The 25,469-nt window shown below is 30.3% G+C and overlaps 5 protein-coding genes across 10 annotated transcripts in view; 2 read left to right on the top strand and 3 right to left on the bottom strand.

Annotated features, from left to right (window-relative positions):
- Positions 1-457: 457 nt before the first annotated feature.
- Positions 458-15,939, bottom strand: LOC130447638 (sodium-independent sulfate anion transporter). Of its 4 annotated transcripts, XM_056784576.1 has the most exons (11): positions 15,479-15,939; positions 15,206-15,275; positions 5,816-5,980; positions 4,860-5,069; positions 4,580-4,800; positions 3,246-3,420; positions 2,872-3,036; positions 2,513-2,815; positions 944-1,242; positions 616-763; positions 458-547 (listed from the first exon to the last, which is right to left on the bottom strand). In XM_056784576.1, exons 2-11 carry the CDS (start codon positions 15,216-15,218, stop codon positions 540-542), a joined length of 1,707 nt encoding a protein of 568 aa, XP_056640554.1. In that variant the 5' UTR covers positions 15,219-15,275; positions 15,479-15,939; the 3' UTR covers positions 458-539. The 4 variants fall into 4 exon arrangements, with proteins under 4 accessions (XP_056640554.1, XP_056640555.1, XP_056640553.1 ...); XM_056784577.1 differs by lacking the exons at positions 15,206-15,275; positions 15,479-15,939 and adding an exon at positions 14,638-15,174; XM_056784575.1 differs by lacking the exons at positions 15,206-15,275; positions 15,479-15,939 and adding an exon at positions 7,420-7,581.
- LOC130447639 (26S proteasome non-ATPase regulatory subunit 12) lies at positions 6,765-19,757 on the top strand. Of its 2 annotated transcripts, none has more exons than XM_056784579.1 (5): positions 6,765-6,903; positions 18,109-18,503; positions 18,559-19,021; positions 19,111-19,304; positions 19,360-19,754. In XM_056784579.1, exons 2-5 carry the CDS (start codon positions 18,124-18,126, stop codon positions 19,679-19,681), a joined length of 1,359 nt encoding a protein of 452 aa, XP_056640557.1. In that variant the 5' UTR covers positions 6,765-6,903; positions 18,109-18,123; the 3' UTR covers positions 19,682-19,754. The 2 variants fall into 2 exon arrangements, with proteins under 2 accessions (XP_056640557.1, XP_056640556.1); XM_056784578.1 differs by lacking the exon at positions 6,765-6,903 and adding an exon at positions 17,809-17,955 and having other exon boundaries at positions 19,360-19,757.
- Positions 16,976-17,755, bottom strand: LOC130447641 (39S ribosomal protein L12, mitochondrial). Its single transcript, XM_056784581.1, has 2 exons — positions 17,591-17,755; positions 16,976-17,535 (listed from the first exon to the last, which is right to left on the bottom strand). Exons 1-2 carry the CDS (start codon positions 17,647-17,649, stop codon positions 17,046-17,048), a joined length of 549 nt encoding a protein of 182 aa, XP_056640559.1. The 5' UTR covers positions 17,650-17,755; the 3' UTR covers positions 16,976-17,045.
- Positions 19,758-20,797: 1,040 nt separating the features above from the next.
- On the bottom strand, positions 20,798-23,408 carry LOC130447640 (YTH domain-containing protein 1). Its single transcript, XM_056784580.1, has one exon. The coding sequence runs from the start codon at positions 23,227-23,229 to the stop codon at positions 21,916-21,918; it is 1,314 nt and encodes a 437-aa protein (XP_056640558.1). The 5' UTR covers positions 23,230-23,408; the 3' UTR covers positions 20,798-21,915.
- Positions 23,409-24,105: 697 nt separating this feature from the next.
- Positions 24,106-25,469, top strand: part of LOC130447635 (uncharacterized) — a 34,684-nt gene continuing 33,320 nt past the window's right edge. The window contains exon 1 of one of the 2 annotated variants that reach the window (XM_056784571.1): positions 24,106-24,421. The gene's annotated coding sequence lies outside the window, so the exon portion shown is untranslated. The remainder of the gene's footprint in view (positions 24,422-25,469) is intronic. The other variant, XM_056784570.1, reaches the window with a different exon arrangement.

The following is a 25,469-nucleotide window of genomic DNA, read 5'->3' as shown; positions in this document are numbered from 1 at the left end:
AATTTTATTAGTTTAGAAGCCTTTAAATAGCTACAGAAATAAAAACGTATAGTTAATACTTAGCTTTGTGTTAATAGGGTAAAAGTCTTTTTAGTCTTGATAAAAAAGAAGATTATACAAGTTATAATACCAGTGTTGCCGGATTTTTTTGATAAAAATTTGTTTCAATTGATAAAAACTCATTATATCAGTGATAGGTGTGTAATTTTGGTTAAAAATATTTTATTATTTTTATGGCTAACGACGTAGATAATACGAAGACGAATATATCTCAGTTCTGATGCACATTGTGTCAATTTCAAAGAGTCTTCTGATATATTACTTAATATCGTTTAGTGAAAAACAAGTAAACGCGGCAACATTGTAAATATGTTTGACAGGCGATGATACTAATAATACGAGGGGCGATTAAAAAATTCTTTATAAAAAATTCCGTAAAAAGTGCAATAAAAAACTATTGGAAGTAATAAATTTTATTATTTGATATACAATAAGAATAAAAAAATTAATCTCATTGAATTCTCGATGGTTTTGTGAAGCTAGGAAGCTGAAACAACAAAAAATGCAAAATTATCCAAAAAAATCAATAAATCCAGCAAAAACTCACCTACTTACCAATAATTTGTTCCAAACTTTCTTCTTTCACATTCAATCCCAAATCCGAATTTACACCTAAGCAAGTATTTATCACAGTTTTTTTGAAATTCCAAAATATTATATTTTGGTTTCGAATTTGTAATTCGTCTTTGAGCCCATTCAAACTCTAAAAATTCAATCACATAAATAACAAATTCGAGAGAGAAAAAAAATACAGTGGTGCCGGTTGTAAATTTATTTCTTGATAACCCAGAATTATTACCCACAACGAATAACTACAATAATCGGTTAGATTCTTCTTCTTTTTTACCTGGAACAAACTACAAACTGTTGCAAATGAACTTACCTTGGCTACGGTGGCGTCAATGTTGCCAATATATTCCCCATCGATAATTACCGTACTGTTAGGGGACGTACACATACTCAGAATGTATTCTCTCAAATATTCGGCTGAAGTATAATGTAATCCTGATTTGAATTTAACTAAATAATATAACGGGGATATTTCTTCGATTTCAATTTTCGGTCTAGCCGACGAATACAACACGAACACTATATTGACGGCCAGACCTATCAAAATACCGTATTCCAAATTGATGAAGAGGCAACACACCAAAGTCGCCGTTAGAGGTATCAGATCCAATTCTAAAATCAAAAATTCAAACATTACAACCATAAAAACGACGTTGCCAACAACTCTAATTTGTAAGGAAATGTAAAACATTGAGGTTATGTACGTATCCGAGGTGTTTTCATCACTAGCGACATATACACTATGCGTTAAGGGTTAAGGATCAATAAAAAGACAATAGAAAGCTTGGTATTTTCTTATTAATTACATCCTAATGTTATACTTATCAAGAAAATAAGAATCGATGAGGCTTTCCCCCCTAATGGTGAACAGGAGCTTCCAATGGAAGAATTGGGGTTGTAACCCATGTACACCGACCGATAATTACATCTTGGGCAGTGGTTTGGGGTACCATAATCGCTAGGACTGCACTAGAAGTGATTCTAAATCTCCACATAGTATCGGAAAGAAAAAACATCACTTAGAATGTTCAATTACTAAAATAATATAATGACCATACTTGGGGCATGCCTCAGGATGATGTATTGAAAAAATTTACCACGATACTAAGCTGGAATCATAATACCGTACATAACACGAATAGAAATACCATTAAATGGTATACGGATGGACAGCATTTAGAGTTTGGAGCTCCAATATCATAAAATCCAAATTAGTTTGGGATTGCCTGGAAAAATTGAACGAACTAGGCAAGAAAAACGAAGTTGGGACATGAAATAGCTGATAGGCTTGCTAAAATGGAGGCAAACAAACCCTTATAGGGACCCGAAGCTCTTCCGGAAAACTGTAACCAGAGATTGTAGAAGTACAAATACTAACGGGAGCCCTAACTGGGAACTTTCGCCTCAATAGACACCTGAAGACGTGTGAAACATTACGGAACTTCAGACAACAAGACCTGGGAGTATATGACGGGATCACAAAATCCTTTTACTGACCAGTAACCTTTATTTGGGTATTAAAATATGTTTCGGAAGCATTATTCAAACTGAATCATCAAAATAGTTTGTTCGGAACTGAATTTTAGTTGATTACAGAGATTTCTACAGGACTTTGTGCCACTTTTTAGCCGAATTTGAGGAAGGAACTAATAAACAGGATAATCTAGTGAAAACAATCAACGATAATTTTAGTAAACATTAAAAAAATTCAATTACAACAAAATATTCATATTAAATCATTATAATTGGTAAAATTTCATAGTATATTAAAGAAAATGTTGATATTTATCCAAAATAAGATCAAATTTAAACAATTTTTTCAAATTATTCCATAAAAGAGACAAATATCTGTAAATATTAATAATAAATTATGATTACTTACTTTTAGATTTCCAAAGTAAAATGAACGCTTGAAAATCGCACAAATAATACATAGCGACCATGATAACCCCAGCTAAAGTAGACTTGGGAATGTATTGGAACGTAGAAGTTAAAAATCCCAAAGCAACTAACACCATAATACCGGTAATGATACTACAAGCTGGGGTTTTAGCTCCGGAAGCATTGTTAACTGCTGTTCTAGTAAACGAACCAGTTACTGGCATGGATTGTACAAACGAACCCATTATATTACAAACACCTAACGCTATCATCTCCTGAGTAGCGTCTAATGATTTTCCCTTAGCTGGAAAATGAACGGTTTTAGTAGAAACTTGAAGAAAATTAACGAAAGTTACTTACAAAACGCTTTCGCGATCGCTATGTGTTCTAAAACTGCTATTAAAGGACAAAATATAACTACGGTACCATATTCGGTCATCATATCTTCAAATCTAAATTCGGTACCGTTGAAATTTGTACTGAAAGGTGGTAAAGTAAAAGAGGGTAAACCACCACGAACTTCACCTTGAAATCATATCAAACATCAGTATTATTACACATTGATTTCCATCCCACTCTTAAATCAACTACCAATTCAAAATAAATGTCCCCATTAAAAGAAAACTGATTCAAATTGACATTGCGTCTCGTATTAAACAAAAATAACAATATAAGAACATCCTACAGATGAAAGTTTGAGTTAGGTTTATAAATGAATAGAATTTGAGACTCACCAGTCAATTTAAACGGCATTTGTCCGTATTGTTTGAAAATGTAGGCTACTACACTACAACACATCACAGCAATGGCGTTACTTGCCAAAGAAAACATAAAAATAATCACTCCGATAATATATCTTTTTCTTGTCCATTCTGGACGTTGTTTTAACGAACCGTATCTTCTTATTTCCTATGTAAAACATAAATATCAACCCCGTAAATAAAACCTTAGTTTAGTACCAAAAACTACAGGAAAAAATTTATCTATCAATGAAAAAATTAGACGTTTAGTTATATTTTTGATAGAAATGACTAAATTTATTCACAAACTCAACAAATTCATCACAAAAAACGTGTTATCACGCATATATATATATATATATATATATATATATATATATATATATATATTGATTAATTTAAAATTTTCGAGATTATACAAGATAAAATAGATTTTATCACAAAATTCTCTAAAAGAAATATGTATTTAGATAATTGATCATAATTGGTATTGTTTTATAAGAAATATGTAAGATGAAAACCTTAATCGTTGAAAATCGGAAGAGTTTCCTCGAGTTTTTGAAGATGCGCAATTTAAAAGATGTTTTTACACTTTAAATCGAATTGGAAAGTGAACATAACACTCTTTATTCCTAAAATATTCCCACTTGAAAGCACTGAATTACATATTACTCAACATTTTCAATTTCAAAAACAAAACTTATCTTTTCATAGCGAGAAAAAACTTTTTCACATAGCACACATTATAATATAAAATTAGTGAAATACGAGTTTTAAATTGAAAAAAAAAATTCACATTTACTTTTAAAAGAACAACTAAGATTTTTATTAACAATATCTCATAATTTACTGTCATTAAATAAAAAATGGCGGAATCTGGAAATTTGTAACGTTTGTTAACAATAATCAAACGATAACTAGTGTTCACAGTGTGAAATGTGGAACTAGGTGTGACGAAAATAACACATAGCAATACCCTAGAATTAAAAAAAGAAGGCAACTAATCGCTTCAATTAATTTAAAGTGTCGGAATTTTCAGTGTAGTATGATCGAGGTTGCGACGAAGATAGCAGATTATAAAATTTGAATATTAGAAAAAGAGCGCAACTAATCGTTAAAATCGATTTAGTATCCGCCTCAGTATCGACTTATCTAGATAGCGAGAGTGAGAAAGAACATTATGAAATGTGAAGATTAGATAAAGAATGTTGTTATTATTTACTAATGTCGAGTTACTTATTTGAACGATTGCGGCGTTGTCACATAAATTAAGAAAAAAATAAACTTTATTGTGATTAAATCCTCGATTCCTATCAGTTAAAACTTACTTTTGCTATAACTAGGAACACTATGACGAAAAATCCCATCAAAGTATCTGCCAATCGGGTTTTTTTGATATTTTCAAAAACCGATATCCAAGCGGTTAGAAAAGTATCCGATTTCCCCGGTATACCTAACAGAGATTTAATTTGAGACGAAGCTATATTGAAAGCAGCCGCTGTAGTAAATCCTGCTATCACAGGGTAAGAAAAAAATTCCACAATAAATCCTGAAAAACGAGCCAATTGTATCACAATTCATAATCGAATTACAACAAATTTTATGTACCTAAATGCAGTAAACCGCATAGAAAAATCAAACATCCCGATAGGAACGTTATCAAAATACCACCGGCAATACCCATACTGGAAACGTAGGGTTGAATCATTAACGCCATTATAGCTGTTGGTCCTATATTGATATCTTTACAGCTGCCCAACATGAAATACATGAAACATCCCATAAAACCAGCATAGAGTCCATATTGAGAAGGAAGACCTTCACAAAAAGGTTTATAATATATTTATTTCATACTGAACACACTATTTACACTACCACTACACCAACATACACAATTACACTGATCGAACCACGTTTCGGTGTCTGAAGACGATAAGTTAGTTATCGAAACGTGGGTCAGACAATGTAATTTGTGATTGTTAATGTAGTGGTAGTGTTAACAGTGTGTTCAGTATGAATATAACTAACAGTTTCGAAAATTTTAATTTAGCAAGTTAAAAAATGCAATACTCAACTAGATACTGATATCTAAATTGATAAAAATTGAAATTATAACAATAAAAAATGATAAAAATGAAAGTTTTTTACTTCTTAGACCTATTTATATGTTTTTCGTAACGATTTCTCTTGATTTTAGGTCTTTTTTTCTATAAAAATCAGTTTAAAATATTTTGCAAAAACCGAAGTAGGTCGAAACGTCAATTTTTACATGTTATTTTAAACTGATTTCATAGTAAATAGACCTAAAATCGAGACAAATCATCACGAAAATAATTTTAGTTTTAGATAAGTTTATTATCCTACATAAAAGTTAATAGGTTGATATTATGAATAAAACTTTGTTCATAACCTTGACTTTGCTGTATAATCTATAATAATCAATGATTATAACTAAGAAAAAGTAAATCGAGATCTAATTTCATAACAAAACAGAGATAATAAAAACTATTAAATATAATGAATATAAACTATTTTAAATAAAAGATTCTGAAATAAAAACTTACCCGCTACAATTGCATAAGCGATACCCTGAGGAATTTCTGTTAGAGCAACAGTTATACCAGCTAGAAAATCTTGTGAAAATGTTTGAAAATTGTAAGAGGGCAGCCATGCTAATAATGGAAATCTCCTCTTTATCAGTCGTCTTATATTTGTTGTACCAGATGTTCCTAAAACAATAAATTTCATAAATAATATATTATTCTATTAAACTTTTACTTATTATAATTACAAGTTACCAAATTAAAGTAGTTTGTCTCACATAGAATGAATTATACATTACATTATACAACTTTCCGAATACTACGCCTTTATTAGAAGTACTATAGGGTCATAATTGTGAATTATTGGAATATTTTCTTATTTTTCTTATCGTTGTAACAGCTAACATCAACAATCTTTTTGTGTAGATTACTTTATTTAATTTATAACGAAATGTAAACAAACACGTCAATATGGCGTCGATATATGACATATCGCGCTCACCAAAATATTTCCGAACAAGAGAGAGAGAAAGAAATTCTTTATTGTCAAAAAATTGTTTACAATTTTTAGACAAGACCTTGTAAAAAACTAAGAACCTAAACATACGAGTAACTAAGTAAAGACACAAATAAAATCTAAGGTATACACAAGAAAACTACAATGAATAACAAAATTACCTTTGAAAATGTATATGTGAAAATTTTTAAAGTAATATATATTACTTGTATCCTAAAATAAAAATGGATAACAACATTAAACCAGTGCGTAGCATGCTCCGAATTAAATATTATTATAATAAAAGTCGTTTATAAAGTAAATATACCTTCAAATCATTGCGAAGTCAAGTCAACGTTATTCATGACGTCATTACTACCGGTTACGGTACTTGTATATTTCCAGAAACGGACTAACAATTCTAACAGCTGATTGACTTTCCACGGAAATCGATTATAGATCAATATTATTAATGTATTTTAGAAATATTTTTATATAACGTTAAACTATATTTTAATTTGGGTACTGAATTTGATATAGTGTATAAAATGATCTATTTTAAAATTTTCATTAAATCCTAAAACGAGGATCGAAAATAATTTTGTGATATATTGTGAGTTCCTACAGTCAATTTAATAATACGTATAAAATGTGTTTTCAAGTGATGTTAAGTTAGGTGCATTTTAAAGTAGATTACGTTTCGAATTCATGCGATTCCATCAAATGTTTCCAGGTATTTAATAATCATCCAAAAGTAAAAATAAACAATATGATATTTAGTACAACGTTTTTTTAATAATTTTGTATTGATTGTCAATTCATATAAATATGGTTTCATAACCTCACATATTTCACTACAAATTTCTGGGTTAAATCCAAATTTGCATTGAAAATTGATAACTTTATATTATATGAAAAAGTTTCGTCAGCAAACATCAAATATTCTTATCTTTTGCATATGCATTTTTATTAATATTCCCGGTTATGACGGGATTAAATTATTTACACGATTATCAAGTTTTATGGATTATTTTTATCATTGTTATAAACTTGTGTTACTTTGTAACGAAATGAATCTTTTAAGGTTTCATTAATTAAAAAATAAAGCGATTTTAATGAATAAACTTACGATAATCTCGAAGCAACGACTGATTAACCACATTATCCATTTCTTTAATCATACGACAATAAATAAAAAACAGAAATTTCACTGATATTTTATTAGCATAACCGGCACGTCGTTAGGTGTCAATATTTCTATTGTTAGCTCGACACTACTTCTGTACAATACAACAAATAGATATGGTGGTAGGGATATTTGAGATAAAACAAAAGGTCACCAAAACATTGATACTTACCTTGTATTTTTTTTTTGACTAAACTTTAATAAATTGGAAAAATGAACTTACAGGAAAAATTTTTTGATTAATTCGAAAAACTTTTTTACTAAACGACTTTTTTTGTACGTCATACTACAGAAAATTTTCGAAATATATACAAATAGTCAAAAAATAATAACTTTAATTTGTTACCAAGCATATTATTAAGCCATTCAACCATAACTGACTTAGTTTTGAATTGTTTATGTTATTTATATCAGCGATGCGTACAAGGTTATTCAAAAAAATTGATTACAATTTTTCAAACGTGATTAAACGAGAATAAAATAAAATATTTTAATATATAACTGGAAGACCGTATTTATCAAAGAAGAGCCGATATTTTAGACGAAATATTTGTGTCGTCACTTCCTTTTCGTAAATAGACAATTTTTTTTATCTAAAGTTAATGTGAAATGAGATATTTTTAATTTCATTGATGATATACGCCGCCCAGTGGCGTGCATATATTTACATATCTAAATAAAAATCGGTTTCACTTCAAACCGAACATAACACAATTTATTCCAGAAAAATTCCAAAATTAAAAAACTGAATTGCCATTTTCAATTTCAAAACAAAACATAAACAGACATATTTTCATAAGAAAAAAAACTTTTTCACAAGGCACATATCATATATACTTGGTAAAATACCAGTTTTAAATCAACAAAACTTCACTTTTACTTTTAAAAGAGATTTTAATTAACAATAACTCATATTTTACTAACTATCATTGTTTATATTAAATAAAAATGGCGGAATCTGGAATTTTATAACGTTTGTTACCCATAATCGGACTAGAACTAATGTATTTAGTGTGGAATAGAGCTAACTGCGACGGAGATAAAAAATAGCGAAACCCGAGAACTAGAAAAAGAAGGCAATTTGAATTAATTGAAAGTGACGGAGTTTTCAGTGTAGCAAGACCGAGGTCGCAACGAAGATAGCAGATTATAAAATTTTAAAATTAGAAAAAGAGCGCAACTAATCTTTAAAATCGATTTATCTAGATAGATCGATTGCGATGTTGTCATATGTTTAGGTTTATACGGTATGGTAATTTTCACTAAAGTAAAACACGACAAAGATAAAGAACATTACGAAATTTGTTGATAAAGAATGTTGTATACCAGAGTCGAATTACTTAATTGAAAGATTGCAGCATTGTCACGTATATAATAATAAATAAAATAATCTAATATATAACTCAAAGATCGTATTTATCAAAGAAGAGCCGATAAAATGGCAACAATGAAAATATTTTAGACGAAATATTTGATGTCGTCACTTCCTTCTCGTAATTAGACAACTTTTTTATCTAAAGTTAATGTGAAATTAGATATTTTTAATTCCATTGATGTTATACGCCGCCCATTGGCGTGCATTTTTCTAAATATCTAAAAAAAATTTCTTAGTAAAAACAAGTACTACATAGTACTAAGCTTTTTTTTATAGAAAAAGATTCAATTTAAATTGTAAACCAACAATTTCACAAATATCATTATATACATACGTACATAAACATTGTGATTTCAACGTAAATTCCGTACGCTTATAATAAATTGATACATTAGAGCTTAAACGTATTTTGTCACGCCATCTTGACTTACAATTTAAAAGCTAAACAGTCGACTAATCTGATGTACTACAGGAAACTATAAAGTTATATATACGTCAAGATGTATAGAGATGGGAATTTCTGCTAGCACCTTCGAAAATAACCGTTTTCCGAATACAAAGAAACCATTTAATGGCGAATATAAAAGAATTTACTTACTAATAAACATTTTACGAAATCGTTCATTGAACAGAGCAACAACTATAATTTCAAATTGATGAAAATCACGGCGTATTTAAAGTAAAAAAATGGGTATAAAAGTTTATCTACAGAGTAAATATTACAAACACCAATAATGTATGATTGCATATTAGGTAGATATTACAGGTGTCAATGACCGTTTTCGTAACAATTTTTTATAACCCGAGACATAAAGAAATACATAACGAGATAAAAAAAAACATTTTTAGGACTTAGTTATTTATAAAGGTGAAATTGAAATAATATTAACAATAACTATATATAAAAAAGAAGAATCGAACTATGTCTGCTGCTTTATAAGTCAACAGCTACTTTGAAATTCAATTACGTTAAAATCAACTTGTCGAATATACATTATAATTTCAATTTTTTGTCTAAATATATGAAATATAAAGATTTCTTTTAATTTAAGCAAAATTCACGTGGCCAGTAAATATCTCATTATTATAACTCATTACCGTTCCGAGAAAAAATTACTTCCTGGTATATTTGATACAAATAACCGTTGAAGACGTTTTAAATGATTATTATTTACCTGACCTTAGCCTAATTCAATAAATTGATTGAAAATTTTTATTATTTTAATAACATTTCGACCTAGACTTGTTAATGTCATTTTTTACAGTAATCATTAAATAACGAATAGAGATGTGGAAGACCCTAAAGTTAGTTACAACTTTCCTTTAGATAAATCCGAAGAATATCCAAACAATTGAAAGCTAGTACACTTATTTATTATAAATATATTGATATATCTAAATAATTATGAGTATTTTATTAGTTAAGCTTGAATATTTCCACGTTTTAGCTGTGGTATAAATCGCCCTCTAATAGTTATCTGAGAAAGTATGTTTAAGTTACAAATTCAACCGTCGGCGCTGGCATCTACACAATTTATCCAATACAAATTTGTTACGGGAGATGCGCGTAAATGTGCGCACTTATTCTTTTATAATTAAACGGTTTATTTTGTGGTTATAGGAAAAAAATTAAATAAAAAACAAATTTGTCATTGATGTAGATAATTGAAATGTGATTTATGATAATCCTTAGATAAATAGTTCAAGTCGATTTTGATAATTAAAAATTGATTGTCTAATGTTTAGTTTGATTTAAAAAATATTTGTTATATAAATCGATTAAAATATTTCGATTGTATTATGAATGTTTAAAAACTTATTAGTATTCGTAAATTTACATGGTTGCCACTGTTACTACATTCAGTACTAAAATCAGGTATTTACACGAAATAATCTACTTATTAAACAATGCACGGAATGTTTCAGTAAACATTGGTAGTTATACAGATTTACGAGGTTACAAAAAAGAATATTCATTTTTTGTTTTGTTGTATACTAAACAAAGATATTGTTAATGTTATTTGTAATATTTAATAATCAACTTACTCGGTGTTAATAACACTTCAGAACAATTAGAAATCATTTAATACCACTAGATATTTGTTTTATATTATACGTAGCGAATAAATAAGATCTGACTCTACGAAGTCTCGTAATATATCAGTATCATCACGGTGAAAGTTGTTTTCACCGAATTAATTAAATATTACTACAAAAAAAATATGATAAAGACTTGAGACGGTTCATTTTTTAATACAATAATTTTTTATATATATGGAACGTACAACTTTTAATAGGTTATACAAGGTTTAGAAATGTCAATAGGAAATATATCCATAGGCGTACTACTACAATAAATTGAAAGGTTATAAAAAAATATTTTTCGTTGTACGTAATAATTAAACAATGGAAAATTGATTTTTTAAGATAAATATTTTTCGTTTTCGTCCACTGTAGTGTATGTTACGGCTGCTATTGATATACAGGGGCAATAAATACAGAATTTTATACGAAAAACAACATTAAATATATAAGAACATGAATCATATGGATAATAATTGCCATGACTATTTTCCACAAGTAAAATTTTGAGGTTATGGCACAAAAATGATGTTGTAGAGTCTCTATATCCAAAATCGAATTGTTATTTCATTTGCTTAGACACAAATAATTATTTAATGATTAATTTTGTTTTTATTTTTAGAGGAATCTTTACTTATACGACTGTCAAACATAATTAAGGATAGAAAATGGCTGTAATTTGTTTACGGATTCCTCAACGCATGCGCAAATATCTTTGGCAGCTTATATTGATTACTTTAGGTCGGGGTCGGGAACTTTTTAAACAATCTTCGTATATAAATTAATCTAATTTCGTATATATATTCAATGTTATATTTATTTTGAAAAAAAAATGAAATTCGCTATCAGGTGACCGCCAGAAATGTCTTCTGATAATAATAAAGACACAGGTCAATGATTATATTAATATTCCGATAATAAAAATAGTTTCATTCATTAAAATGACGTTTCAATTTTTTTATCGACAATATTTTTAACGATTTAATGATGAAAATAAACATACAAATAATAAAAAATTCGAATTGAATAATAATCTTTATTATTTAACCGTTTAACCAAGTGTTATTGTGACGAACTCGTCCAGTGACGTAAACCGTGAAGCCGTTCCTGTTCTATTACATTAATAGAGGCTAAAATTCGACGGCGCGGCGGGAAATTCCCAAAAAGACCATTTACTTTTGATTTTGAGCGAATTATCGTAAATAATGGAAAGAGCGCGCAGAAGTTCGCGTATTCCGAGATGAATAATAATCTTACAACCGCGTAAATCGAAAAGTACCCAGACTGTTTAACAGTTTAACGAAGTATTATTGTGACGAACTCGTCCAGTGACGTAAACCGTGAAGCCGTTCCTGTTCTATCACATTAATAGAGGCTAAAATTCGACGGCGCGGCGGGAAATTCCCAAAAAGACCATTTACTTTTGATTTTGAGCGAATTATCGTAAATAATGGAAAGAGCGCGCAGAAGTTCGCGTATCCGAAATGAATAATAATCTTACAACAGCGTAAATCGAAAAGTACCCAGACTATTTAACCGTTTAATCAAGTATTATTGTGACGAACTCGTCCAGTGACGTAAACCGTGAAGCCGTTCCTGTTCTATCACATTAATAGAGGCTAAAATTCGACGGCGCGGCGGGAAATTCCCAAAAAGACCATTTACTTTTGATTTTGAGCGAATTATCGTAAATAATAGAAAGAGCGCGCAGAAGATCGCGTATTCCGAAATGAATAATAATCTTACAACCGCGTAAATCGAAAAGTACCCAGATTATTTAACAGTTTAACCAATTATTATTGTGACGAACTCGTCCAGTGATGAAAACCGTGAAGCCGTTCCTGTTCTATCACATTAATAGAGGCTAAAATTCGACGGCGCGGCGGGAAATTCCCAAAAAGACCATTTACTTTTGATTTTGAGCGAATTATCGTAAATAATGGAAAGAGCGCGCAGAAGATCGCGTATTCCGAGATGAATAATAATCTTACAACCGCGTAAATCGAAAAGTACCCAGACTGTTTAACAGTTTAACGAAGTATTATTGTGACGAACTCGTCCAGTGACGAAAACCGTGAAGCCGTTCCTGTTCTATCACATTAATAGAGGCTAAAATTCGACGGCGCGGCGGGAAATTCCCAAAAAGACCATTTACTTTTGATTTTGAGCGAATTATCGTAAATAATGGAAAGAGCGCGCAGAAGTTCGCGTATTCCGAGATGAATAATAATCTTACAACCGCGTAAATCGAAAAGTACCCAGATTATTTAACAGTTTAACCAATTATTATTGTGACGAACTCGTCCAGTGATGAAAACCGTGAAGCCGTTCCTGTTCTATCACATTAATAGAGGCTAAAATTCGACGGCGCGGCGGGAAATTCCCAAAAAGACCATTTACTTTTGATTTTGAGCGAATTATCGTAAATAATGGAAAGAGCGCGCAGAAGATCGCGTATTCCGAGATGAATAATAATCTTACAACCGCGTAAATCGAAAAGTACCCAGATTATTTAACAGTTTAACCAATTATTATTGTGATGAACTCGTCCAGTGACGAAAACCGTGAAGCCGTTCCTGTTCTATTACATTAATAGAAGCTAAAATTCGACGGCAGCGGTGGGAAATTTCCAAAAAGACCATTTACTTTTGATTTTGAGCGAATTATCGTAAATAATGGAAAGAGCGCGCAGAAGTTCGCGTATTCCGAAATGAATAATAATCTTACAACCGCGTAAATCGAAAAGTACCCAGATTATTTAACAGTTTAACCAATTATTATTGTGACGAACTCGTCCAGTGACGTAAACCGTGAAGCCGTTCCTGTTCTATCACATTAATAGAGGCTAAAATTCGACGGCGCGGCGTAAAATTCCCAAAAAGACCGTTAACATTTGGTTTTATATATATATATAGATATATATATATATATATATATATATATATATATATATATATATATATATATATATATATATATATATACAGCTATCAATAGAATCAATTTATAAGAAAGATTTTTTGTTTGTTCATATTCTAGAATCTTAATTATCGAGAAATCGTTGTGTATAAATAGGTGCTTGTTTAACAACGAGTAGTAAATAGTTAAGTGTTTAGTGCATAGTTTAGTGTTGTGTACAAAGTAAATACGAAACACCGTGGGTGGAAATTCACCCCACCGTTGGAAAACCGTATAAATTTTCATAAATCGTCTTGATTGAGAAAAAATAACTTATTTTCTATTCAAATAGACATAAAATCAAAACGATTTATCAAGAAAAAAACCGTAGATAAACTATAGTATTATATTTGTGGTAATAGTCAACTAACTTAATACTTTTTATGACCTACTCACCCCTAGTTAAATCATATTCTATTAGTATCCCGCGTAAAAACTAAAACAGAGCAGAGGGAGGATCCAAAATATGTTAAATCACCCCTAATTAACCCCCCAGTATGGTTTCTAAGGGATACAACTTGGTATAGAAGTAAATTACCCCTAATTGTCGTAGTCCCTATGTGGGACACCCTGTATAATATATTCTCACTAGGATATTAAACGATTGGACTGTTAGTTAGCCGGATCAATTTATAATTACGAATTAACGATAAAAAAATTTTTTTTTCTAGTTAAAATCGTTAATAAAACAATGATACACGAGATTATTTTTTTTTTTTTTTTAGAATTTACAACAATTTACCCACCTCCAGTCAACATTGTCATCCTCAATTACGATTTCGATGCCACCAAATCAACTCGACGCTAACACCAAACTAACTTGCACATCTCTCTTTACGAACTAAAGCGTACCGAATAAATAAAAAAAAATCACGGTTATCCCAATGAGAATATGATGACCGTGATAGTAATAAGTGAGAAATTTCGCGGAAAAAATTACATGTTTGCATTCAATTATTTACAATTTTTTTTATAGCGATTATATCGGAATAATATTTATTTATCGAATTATGTAATGCGTATCAAGAACGAAAATATTAGATCAACAATACGACGATATTACAATTATCAGAAAGTATTTTCATTTAATATATATAATTAAATAAAAAATTGGTACGCCACTGATAACAATTGAATTTTTATTAACTGTCATAAATAGTTTCGTGTTCGAAACGACGATTTCTTTCACCTACTCATGGAAATAAATAAAATCAATTTCGTTAATACTAAATCAATAGGCTTAAACAAACAACACTAGTTAATCACCTTGTAGAATTTATATTAAGATATTAATACGATTATAAACGTACTGACCTGCTTCTTTCATATTTGACAGCGTTCAATTGGACATCCAGACTGTTCGTTAACAATTTAAGGTTAACACCTTTATTGAGAAAAAAAATTATTTACTTTTCTTATTAATATATAGTAATCGTTTAAAAATGAAACAAATTAAGATATCAATAATAAAAAGTATCATTTCTAATAAACAATTTAATTATTATACAATCTATAGTCAATATTATGGAACAATGGGTTAAATTACAAAATTTTGAATGTAGATAATGATTAATAAAAGTGACTAACCTTTTTCTAATTACCGGTTGTTTAAGTCATTGTATTGGTTTTAAAAAATACATTGTTTTTTGAAATGTTTATAGTTTCAACTGTAGACATGTTTTCTTAAATCGCACCACTAAATAGAGATGGGAAACTGCGAACGAACTAATAGAAAATATTCGTTCAGTAAAGTGCTTTAAAATTGTATATTGTTTCTATTTCTTTGAACTTATCTCAGATTAGTTACGTGACAAAAATATATATAAACAAAAACGTATTATGATTTCACTCGAAGTACAAAAATTTGTTTTTGTAAAGAATTTATCATTCTAAAACACACCGTATAAAAAAAACTTCTTCAATGTTACTGAAACATTGTTTTCTTCATTATATGGAAATGATATAAATCTATTATACTGTTAAATAGATTATAATTGAGTTAATAAATTGGTAAATTACTCTAGTTATATTTATTTGACCTAATAACTAAGCTCATCTCTATTACACAAAAATTGATGACAATCTATGGAACGGCAGTTTTACCAACTACTATACAGTTATGGTGTAAAAATTTCAATAATCCTTAACGTTTTTAAAATATGTCTCAATACTCATGGAAGTTTAGTTAACATTTATCTTTTTTTATTAATAGTCTTGATTCTTAGGCTCTTTTGAAATAAAATATGGTTCAAATAACAGGTGAAAATTGACGTTTCAACATATTTCAGTCTTCTCAAAATATGATTTGACATTGACAATTTGCCATAGAGTAAATAATAATCTAATTAATATTTTTGCAAATTTCATAATTATGTTAATCACTATATTATGATTAGCATTAATATAGAATTAAAAATCTGTTTTAACCACAAACAATAATCTTTCCTTAGTCATTGCATATGAAAAATATGTTGCAGTTATTAATTAATTTATACGTAATTTATAAAATAGAACTATAAATTTTCCTTAAATTCTTAAGGTTTTTTTATATAATTGATAGTTTTCTCCTTATTTACGTAAACCATTACTAATTCTTTCGAGAATTTTTATAATTATTAAACATTTATCTATGTAATAAATCGATAATGTACGGAGAGGCAGCGATGCCAGCTCTACGTATTTTTATGTTAACTTACGTACTTTAATTCCAGAATGAAACATATTTTATTTGAATTTGAACAAATTTGCATAATTACATGAGATATAAGAAGCAAATTTTTCATTATTCTATTCAAAGAAAATGGAATAAGTTGTTAGAAACTTGTTATTGCTACAGTAGTGCAAATATTGAGTGTCTGTTTTCTACCATCAATTTAATAAAAAGTATAATTTTATTCCAGTTGGAAAAAGTACATGAATGTACTAAATTTCCTTATGCAATTTTAACTAATCCTATGTAATTTTCTTATCGAGGGTTTTTCAAAATTCAATTTGGCAACACTGCTAGGGGTACTAATAATATTCGAAGTAAATTATGGTACCCAAAATGAGTTTACTGTTTATAGACTTGAATAAAATTTAAAATAATGATTATTATTTATTTATTCAAAATTTTAATGTAAAATTTACAACAATACAACTATACTTAATATAATTAATCAAGCTCAACTACACCACCAACTTTTTCGATTGCAGCTTTCAATTTTTCAGCTTCATCTTTAGGTATGTCGGTTTTCACGACGGCAGGAGCACTTTCTACGAATTTCTTAGCTTGTACTAAATTCATTCCTTCAACTAACGTTTTGATTTCTTTAATCAGAGCCACTTTCTGTTTCTCTTCGAACTTCATCAATTTCACGGTAAATGACGATTTTTCTTTTTTTGTTTCCACTTCCTCGTCGTCTGCAGGCGCAGCTGCTCCTACCGCGAAACCACCCGCAGGGAAAACCGGGGCGTCTGGAAGATTGAGTCTCTTTTTCAATACAGAACTCAATTCTGATACTTCGATTAAATTTAACTCAGAAATTTCTGTTGCTAGTTTATCAATTTTAGGAGAAACGGGTTTTTCTACGTTACTAGGTAGTGGAATCGTTAATTTTTCTACTGGATTCGATTGTATCTCTGCTGTCTGACAAAGTGTGGCACTAAAACAATATTAAAATAAAAACTTTTACTATTTGGTTAATAAAACAATAATACCAATTTGAAAATCTTCTACATCTATCGATGAGACGGATTGAATGTCGTACTCGCTGCATGATTTATATTTTTAATATAAAAATAAATTTATACTTTAAATCACATTAATATAACCACACTTTAGATAGCGATAATCACTACCTCTTTAGTTAGTTTTATGAAACTGTTTGACATTTGATAGCTGTTGTCATATGAGTTTAAGGGTACGTTATTAATACGAAATAATATTAATGAATTTGTTAATATACTTTGCGTGATTGGTGGAAATTTAACAGTTGACAGATAAATACACCTTCAGAGTAAAAATATATATGACTTGTATATTTTTGAATAGTGATAAATTGAGTTTATAACTTGTGAAATAGGTATGATTTTATTAGTTAAATTATTAATTATAATGTATTAATTTCTTTATTTTCTTTTTCCTACATGAAATTTAAATACTTACTAATATGACGAAAGTTGGGTACTTTAGGTTATGCTTTTTGCTGATGCTGTTTTCTGTACTCTTATTTTAGTATTTTATTATAAAAATGGAGTCTATAGCTACGGATTCAGGTAAAATCGTTAAAATGGAAGTAGATTACAGTGCTACTTGCGACGATAAAATACCGGAATGCCAAAAACTCGCTAAATCTGGTAAATTACATGACGCTCTCGATCAGCTTCTTGCTTTGGAGAAACAAACAAGAACAGGAGCTGATATGATATCAACTGGAAGAGTACTAGTAGCAATATGCCAAATTTGTAAAGAAGCTAACAATTGGGCAGCACTTAACGAACATATAATACTTCTAACAAAGAGAAGATCCCAATTGAAACAAGCCGTTGCAAAAATGGTTCAAGAGTGTTGTAATTACGTAGACGAAACACCGGACAAAGAAACTAAAGTGAAATTAATCGATACGTTAAGGTGATCAAATTTAATTTTTATATATAGTATTGCTCTAATATATAATTTATTACAGACAAGTAACTGAAGGTAAAATATATGTTGAAGTAGAAAGGGCTCGTTTAACTCATAAATTGGCTAAAATTAGGGAAGACGAAGGGAATATTCAACAAGCTGCTGATATAATTCAAGAATTGCAAGTGGAGACGTACGGTTCCATGGAAAAAAGGGAAAAAGTTGAACTTATTTTGGAACAAATGAGATTGTGTGTAGCTAAACAGGATTATATCAGAACACAGATTATTTCTAAGAAGATTAACACTAAATTTTTCGAGGATGAAGGTGCATCTGATTTGAAATTGAAGTACTACAGGCTTATGATGGAAGTGGATCAGCATGAAGGGTCTTATTTGGCAACTTGTAAGCATTATCGTGCGGTACTCAACACTCCCAGCATTATGGCGGTACCTGAAGAAAGACAAGCTGCTGCTCAAGCCGTCGTGTTGTATTTAATCCTTGCACCGCATGATAACGAGCAGGTATTTTATCAATTTTTCATTATCAGGGTTACTTTTTTTCCAAAAAAATAGTTTATTGAGATTTTTTTGTGAAAAATATCCAATTTCAGGTTGATTTGACTCACAGAGTTTTGGCGGACAAAGTACTGGAGGAGATTCCTATGTATAAACAACTTTTGAAGTTGTTTACCACCCCGGAATTGATCAAATGGTCGGGGTTGTGCGATTTATACGAAAAGCAATTGAAATCGACTCCGGTCTTTACTGGTAACGAACAAGCTCAAAAAAGATGGACGGATTTGAGGTGAGTTTACAGAATCGAATGACATCTTATTGAACTAATTTTTTTTCATGTTAAGATCGAGGGTTGTGGAACACAACATCCGTGTGATGGCTAAATACTACACCCGTATAACAATCGGGAGAATTTCTGAATTATTGGATCTTTCGCCTGCAGAAACTGAAGAGTTTTTGTCTCAGATGGTGGTGAGTAAAAGCATTCAAGCGAAAACTGATCGTCCGGCAGGAGTGGTACATTTCCAGCAGAGTAAAGACCCCAGCGATGTCCTTAACGATTGGGCTCACGATTTGACCCAATTGATGCAGCTGGTGAATAAAATAACCCATTTGATTAACAAGGAGGAGTGCGTCCACAAACATCTTCAATCCGCTTCTGCTTAATGGGATTTTTTTTTTTCGATTATTTATAACATTGTATTCGTATGTTTGATTAATAAATTTTTTTTCTAAAATTGTCGTTTTTATTTGGAGATCCCTATAAAGTTATGGTAACAGTTCGTATTGTTACGAACTCGTCCACGACGTGGACCGTGAAACCGGTTCTGGATATTGTTTTTCTACAGACTTTCTAGAATTATTAGAAAAATTCTTTTTTGTATAAATACGTGCTTGTTTGACAGCGAGAAGTCAGTATATAAATGGAAATTCCAATAAAAAATAGCTAAAGTTAAACGAGGGGGTCCGAAAAAATAATTTCCGATTAAATAATAACGAAAAATGGTGGAAATTGTACGATAGCAGAAAATGTCCAAATTTGGTGTAAAATATCCAAAACGAAACGAGGGGATTATGAAAATATTTTCTAATTAAATAAAATTAAATGGGGGAGAGCCAGAAAACATTGGGAATTGAACCGGAATCCATTTTTAGTGTATAATAGAAAAAATTGAACGGGGGGTCCTCTGGAAGTGATAAATGGCCAGAAAATATCGGAAATTGAACTATAACTTTTCCAAAATTGGTGAAAAATAGCCAAAATTTAAAGGACAATAGTTTTTAAATAGAAGGGGGGTTCTCTGAAAATAATAAATTGCCGGAAAACATTGGGAATTGAACCGGACATGTCCATTTTTAATCCATTTAACGGAGGGATAATTAACTATTATAAAATATTCGAAATAGAGCCAAAACATGTCCAAATTTGGGGTAAACTAGCTAAGGGGTATTTTTCATTAAAAAAATATTCGTAAAATGCTGGGGATTGTCGTGGGGCCCAACAATTTACCTATTTATGAAGTAAAATAGGAAAAATTAGACAATAAGTTGTCGAAAATTGGTGTAAAATAAACGAGGGGGCTTGTAGAAATAATTTCTAATTAATTTTTATGGTAAAAATTGGGAATTTAACCAGGATCTGTCGAAAATTAGTTTAAAATTGATATAACCAAACAAGGGGGTCGTGGAAACAACTTATAATTAAATAATTATTAGAGATTTTTGAGAACTTGTTAATTAATCGATTTTTGGCGCAATTAAAACAAAATAAAACTTCTCTAATAAAATAAACATTTTGAAATCTAATTTTTTACATTTTTTTTCTTATAAATTATCAATTCTGTTATTAAACGAACATTCTAAGGACATATACTGTGCACAAAACTCCTGAAAACATATATACGAATAAAATTTCTTTATAAAATTATCTGATATACAAATATACAAAAGATTACAATAAATACACAGCCTTAATCTTTTCTCGAAGAAACAGTCTTTCACCATTTCCGAACCAATGTTCATTATTGAGAAATATTATCTCGAAAATTATTCTCACACAAATCACTTTTTTGTCAGTCCCTTAACGAGTTCTTGGATACCAAGAAAAAAATTAGATCACACCATTCGAAATGCAGTTTTTTAATATAATATTATACAAATAATGCGACACATTATTTATAAAAACTTAAATTTAATACACCGATAAATCAAATTATGCACATCACATTAATGAGTTTGGTAATCTTATTAATACGGAAAGATCTGATGCGAGGAAATCACAATCTGCTCAAAATACATTTTGAAAAATTGTTCATTCCACTCGAAAGTACATTTCAATATTCAATTCGATATAAATCCATGTAATTTTGAGTAGAGCCAAGAAAAACCCAAGCAAAAGAAAAGTTATATAAGCAATAAGAAAACCGAGACCGGGGACACTGAACAAAGTTAAAACGAAGAAGATTTCCAGTTTAATTTAGATAGTGAACCGGATATCCCCATAGGGAAAGAAGCTCTTGACACTGGGCTAGAGTTTGATACAAAAATTTGTGATTTTTTCAAATAAATTAACTAATTTAGTCCATATTTGGTTACTAGAGTAATCTAACCTCAAATTTTTACTTGTACTTATAAACAAAACCAATAGAACTTAACTTAAAGATTGAAAATAGCAAATTTCGTTATTTAAGAAACACATTAAACATTAAATGAATATAAGATTCATTAACTTTACCAAACTTATTAATAATAATAAAAAAATCAATACCTGTCGTTAATAAAGGATTTAAAACCCAACAATTGAGCAGAAATTAATGATTGTATTAATCTGAAACGTTTCCTTTCATCAGATTTTCAAAAAAATTAACAAAACCCTTTGATTCCTACACTCGGCAACATCTTCATCTCCTGTCCCTGTAACGATGGCGGCTTCTGCTTCTATCCCTCTCCCTCATCCTATCCCTATCTCTTGAACGTTCACTAGTCCTCCATATAAACTCGTCCACTGAACGATCATACGAGCGTCTATCAGAAAACGAAGTTAATCTAGACGTTGGATATTCTGGTATTGGTAATCCATCATAATAACGTGGAGGTGGTAAGGCGTCGAAAGATGATGGATATAAAGAAGGTGCTACGTATGGTAAAGGGGGTAGTTGATGCTGCATGGTTCTCATATAATCAGCTACGTACGCTTCGGCCGCCGCCGCGGTGTAAGGACGAGGCGATTCGCGATTATAAAACATCGAATATCTATCTCTGGGTCTCGGTGATATCGATCTTCTATAATTACTTGAAGTTAAACCTCTCGATAAGAAGAATTTTCTTCTGGAATACGACGAACCTCTACCTCTGAAGTTGAATGATGACGGTCGTGCTGCTATCGGCATTCTCGCTTTCGGATGCCTATGTCCATCCCTACCGCGTAATGTAGTTTTTTTCGAAGCTTCTTTAGCTAACCTTAATATTGGTAACAATTCAATACCCTCGTCCTCTGGAAATAAACGACACAATTCCTCCGCCACTCTAGGTTCAATTTCTTGACCATCTCGACCGATTTTTACGGGTTTTCCGTCATTCCAAGGGTTGTACAAGTGCATTGTATTCGAAAATGGTAATTCCTTACGGCAAATCCAATCTACTTTAAATACACCTCCCAAAGCTTTCGCCGATAAACCCGGCGGTAATACCCAAGAAATCGGGGATCCGTCGTGTCTTGATTCTCCATGTAATCTTGCAAATCCCGCAAATTTACCACTTTCTTTAACCGAAAATATTAATAAAACATTTCTTGATTCTCTATATGCTTTATTTAGATTCGCTTCATTTTGCGGAAGAGTCGACCATACTCCTTTGGCTTTGGAAAGGATAATGTTTTCGCAATTATTTGATTTGATAACAAAAAAGCGTGCATCGCGAAATAGGTAATTTAATTTAGTTATATAGTCGTAGGACTTTACTTTATTATTATCTTTAGATCGAGGCGAAGGACTTTTATCTTTTGAACGACCCCGACGTCTAGATCGACGAATTTTACCCGACGAATTCGTACTAACTGAGCTTATTGTTGGAGCTGTCGAACTTTCTGAGCTGGTGGAAGACACGTCACTTTCATAATTTACTTCGTCTAGTTTCATCTCATCTCCCATATCCAAACTAATGTTTAGCTTTTCAGCATCTACACTACCATTTCTATTGGAATTCCTGGAATCCATTGTTATTTCTTGGAAAAAACTTCAAATGGGCTCTACGAACATTTTGAAATGTATCATTCACAATTTTGAACAGTTTTTAATAAAAACTGTGTTTTTAGTATACGAAACAAAAACAATTTCGGCAACTTTATTAGTTTGCTACTTTGCTACAACTGAATGTCAAAAATCAAGCTTCGATGATTATTGTCAACTGTCAAAATGTACAAGGATATGAATATGACGGTCTACTTAACTGAACTGTCTTCTTACGTCACCAATTACACGATATCACATCAACCAAAAAAAAAATTAAAGCGAAGCAATATATAAACTAAACAGATTCAAAAAAATACTAAGTGACTATCTTTCTAGTCAATGTCCCCAATATAATTTTCATAGGAACGCTACACGCTTACTTTAACTTGTGACGTCACAAAATTGGATTGTATTAATAAAAGTAGATCGTCCCGTTCCTTGTAGAAGATACCTTGAGCAGTGCAATTCATTTTTACTTTTACGAGTTTATCCAATTATTGTATTGGTTTAAAACTATTATATATACAAAAAATTGCAGATAATTAGATGTACCTATAGCTATTGTAATTAAATTGGTCTTGATTACAAAAAATTTAAAAACCACATTTTACGAAATATCAATTGTTGCCTTTACGACTTAAAATATTTATTATTTAACATGAAAAATACTGAAATATCAATGTAGAGGGCATAATTTCTAATAATTTCAATTTTACTATATATTAGAAAACCCAAATAATTACTGTTGTCACCAATACAATTATTTTTGATTAGATTCTTTTCTTATATTCTTTTGTATGTTTTGGTATTGGCGCTAAAAACATTGATACCAGATTGGTTGTCGAAAACGGGGTGTAAAGCACGCGCAGAACCGATGACTCCGGTTGTTGCTCTGTAAATTTGTAAAGAGACAGAAAAAGTGCGAGAGTGTTATTCGGAAGCCGACAATTTATGTATTTATTTTATGTAATGTATTATCCGTGAAGTGATCGTCCAAAAATGAATGGAAAATATGCTGTTGTATCGATTCGTAATTGTAAACAAAAATGTTGATTATCAAGCTATTAACGTACACAAATACTATGAACATGAAGTATTCGGAAAAGCACAAATAGAATTCGTTACCGGGAAAACACAAATTTCATCCGGAGAAGGTATTTTCCATCTTTTAGTAGGGGTGAGTAGATATGACATATTTTAGTAAATGGAAATATGATTCATAAAAACGTATTGAATATCATTTTATTTTATCTACTGTTACGTATCGATAAATTAAACAGTGTTATCAATTCATTGGGATTAATGTAAAAGTGAAATTATTCATTTAAAGGGGCTGGGTTACAATGCAAAGGCCATCTGGGTACTATAAATGTCAATGCTGAGGTCACATTGTTTTGTTTTGCTAATATTTTAGTTGAATTTTACATTAATATTCAAAACTTACAAATATTCGGAATAAAAGTGGATAACATCTTTATTTGTTCGTAGAAATTAGTTAACCATATGACTAGAATCTTTATGTATTATTAATATTAATGTCTTTATAACCAAAATGGTACGTTTTCGTTTATATTTTACATATTTCCGAATTTATTAGCATACATATTATATTAAATATTCGTTTATTTACATTTCTAATACCCTTAAGATGGAAGTGAATATAGATACAAAAAAAGTAGTAGATAATCGACTTTATTGACCACTTTTACATAACGAGTTTAATACCAAACAATAAGTCTCAAAAAAGGAAAAAAAAATGAATATTTTGCTTCGAATTATGAAAATAATTACATAAAATCAAATAAAAACTTTTATTAACCTGCTAAATCAAACATTATAACACTTTAGTTTGGATTTGGGCTGTTTTCTTCTTGAATAACTGTAGAATTACCCAAATCATACAATTATACAATTCAAGTCTTTTTATTTATTCACTATTATCATTTTTTTCCAATCTATTTGACTACTAATATCACTACATGTCTTGTAAGTATCCAAATTCCAAATAAAAACTTTCCAACCTCCTACTTATGGTCCAAGTAAGATTCATTAACGTCCTTTTGTCAACCGAAGTAGTTTTGATACATTGAAATTGATTTTATGACAGTATCAGGGTTCAATGTACCCCTTTAGATCTGGATTGTGTAAATCTCTGTCCAATTCCAGAGCCTTAATGATTTTGATTTGATTCAAGGTCACAGTCTCGTTGGTTTCCACCACTAACC

This window comes from Diorhabda sublineata, chromosome 8 (assembly GCF_026230105.1).
Source record: "Diorhabda sublineata isolate icDioSubl1.1 chromosome 8, icDioSubl1.1, whole genome shotgun sequence".
Taxonomy (NCBI): domain Eukaryota; kingdom Metazoa; phylum Arthropoda; class Insecta; order Coleoptera; family Chrysomelidae; genus Diorhabda; species Diorhabda sublineata.
This window is presented reverse-complemented; position numbering and strand designations above follow the sequence as displayed.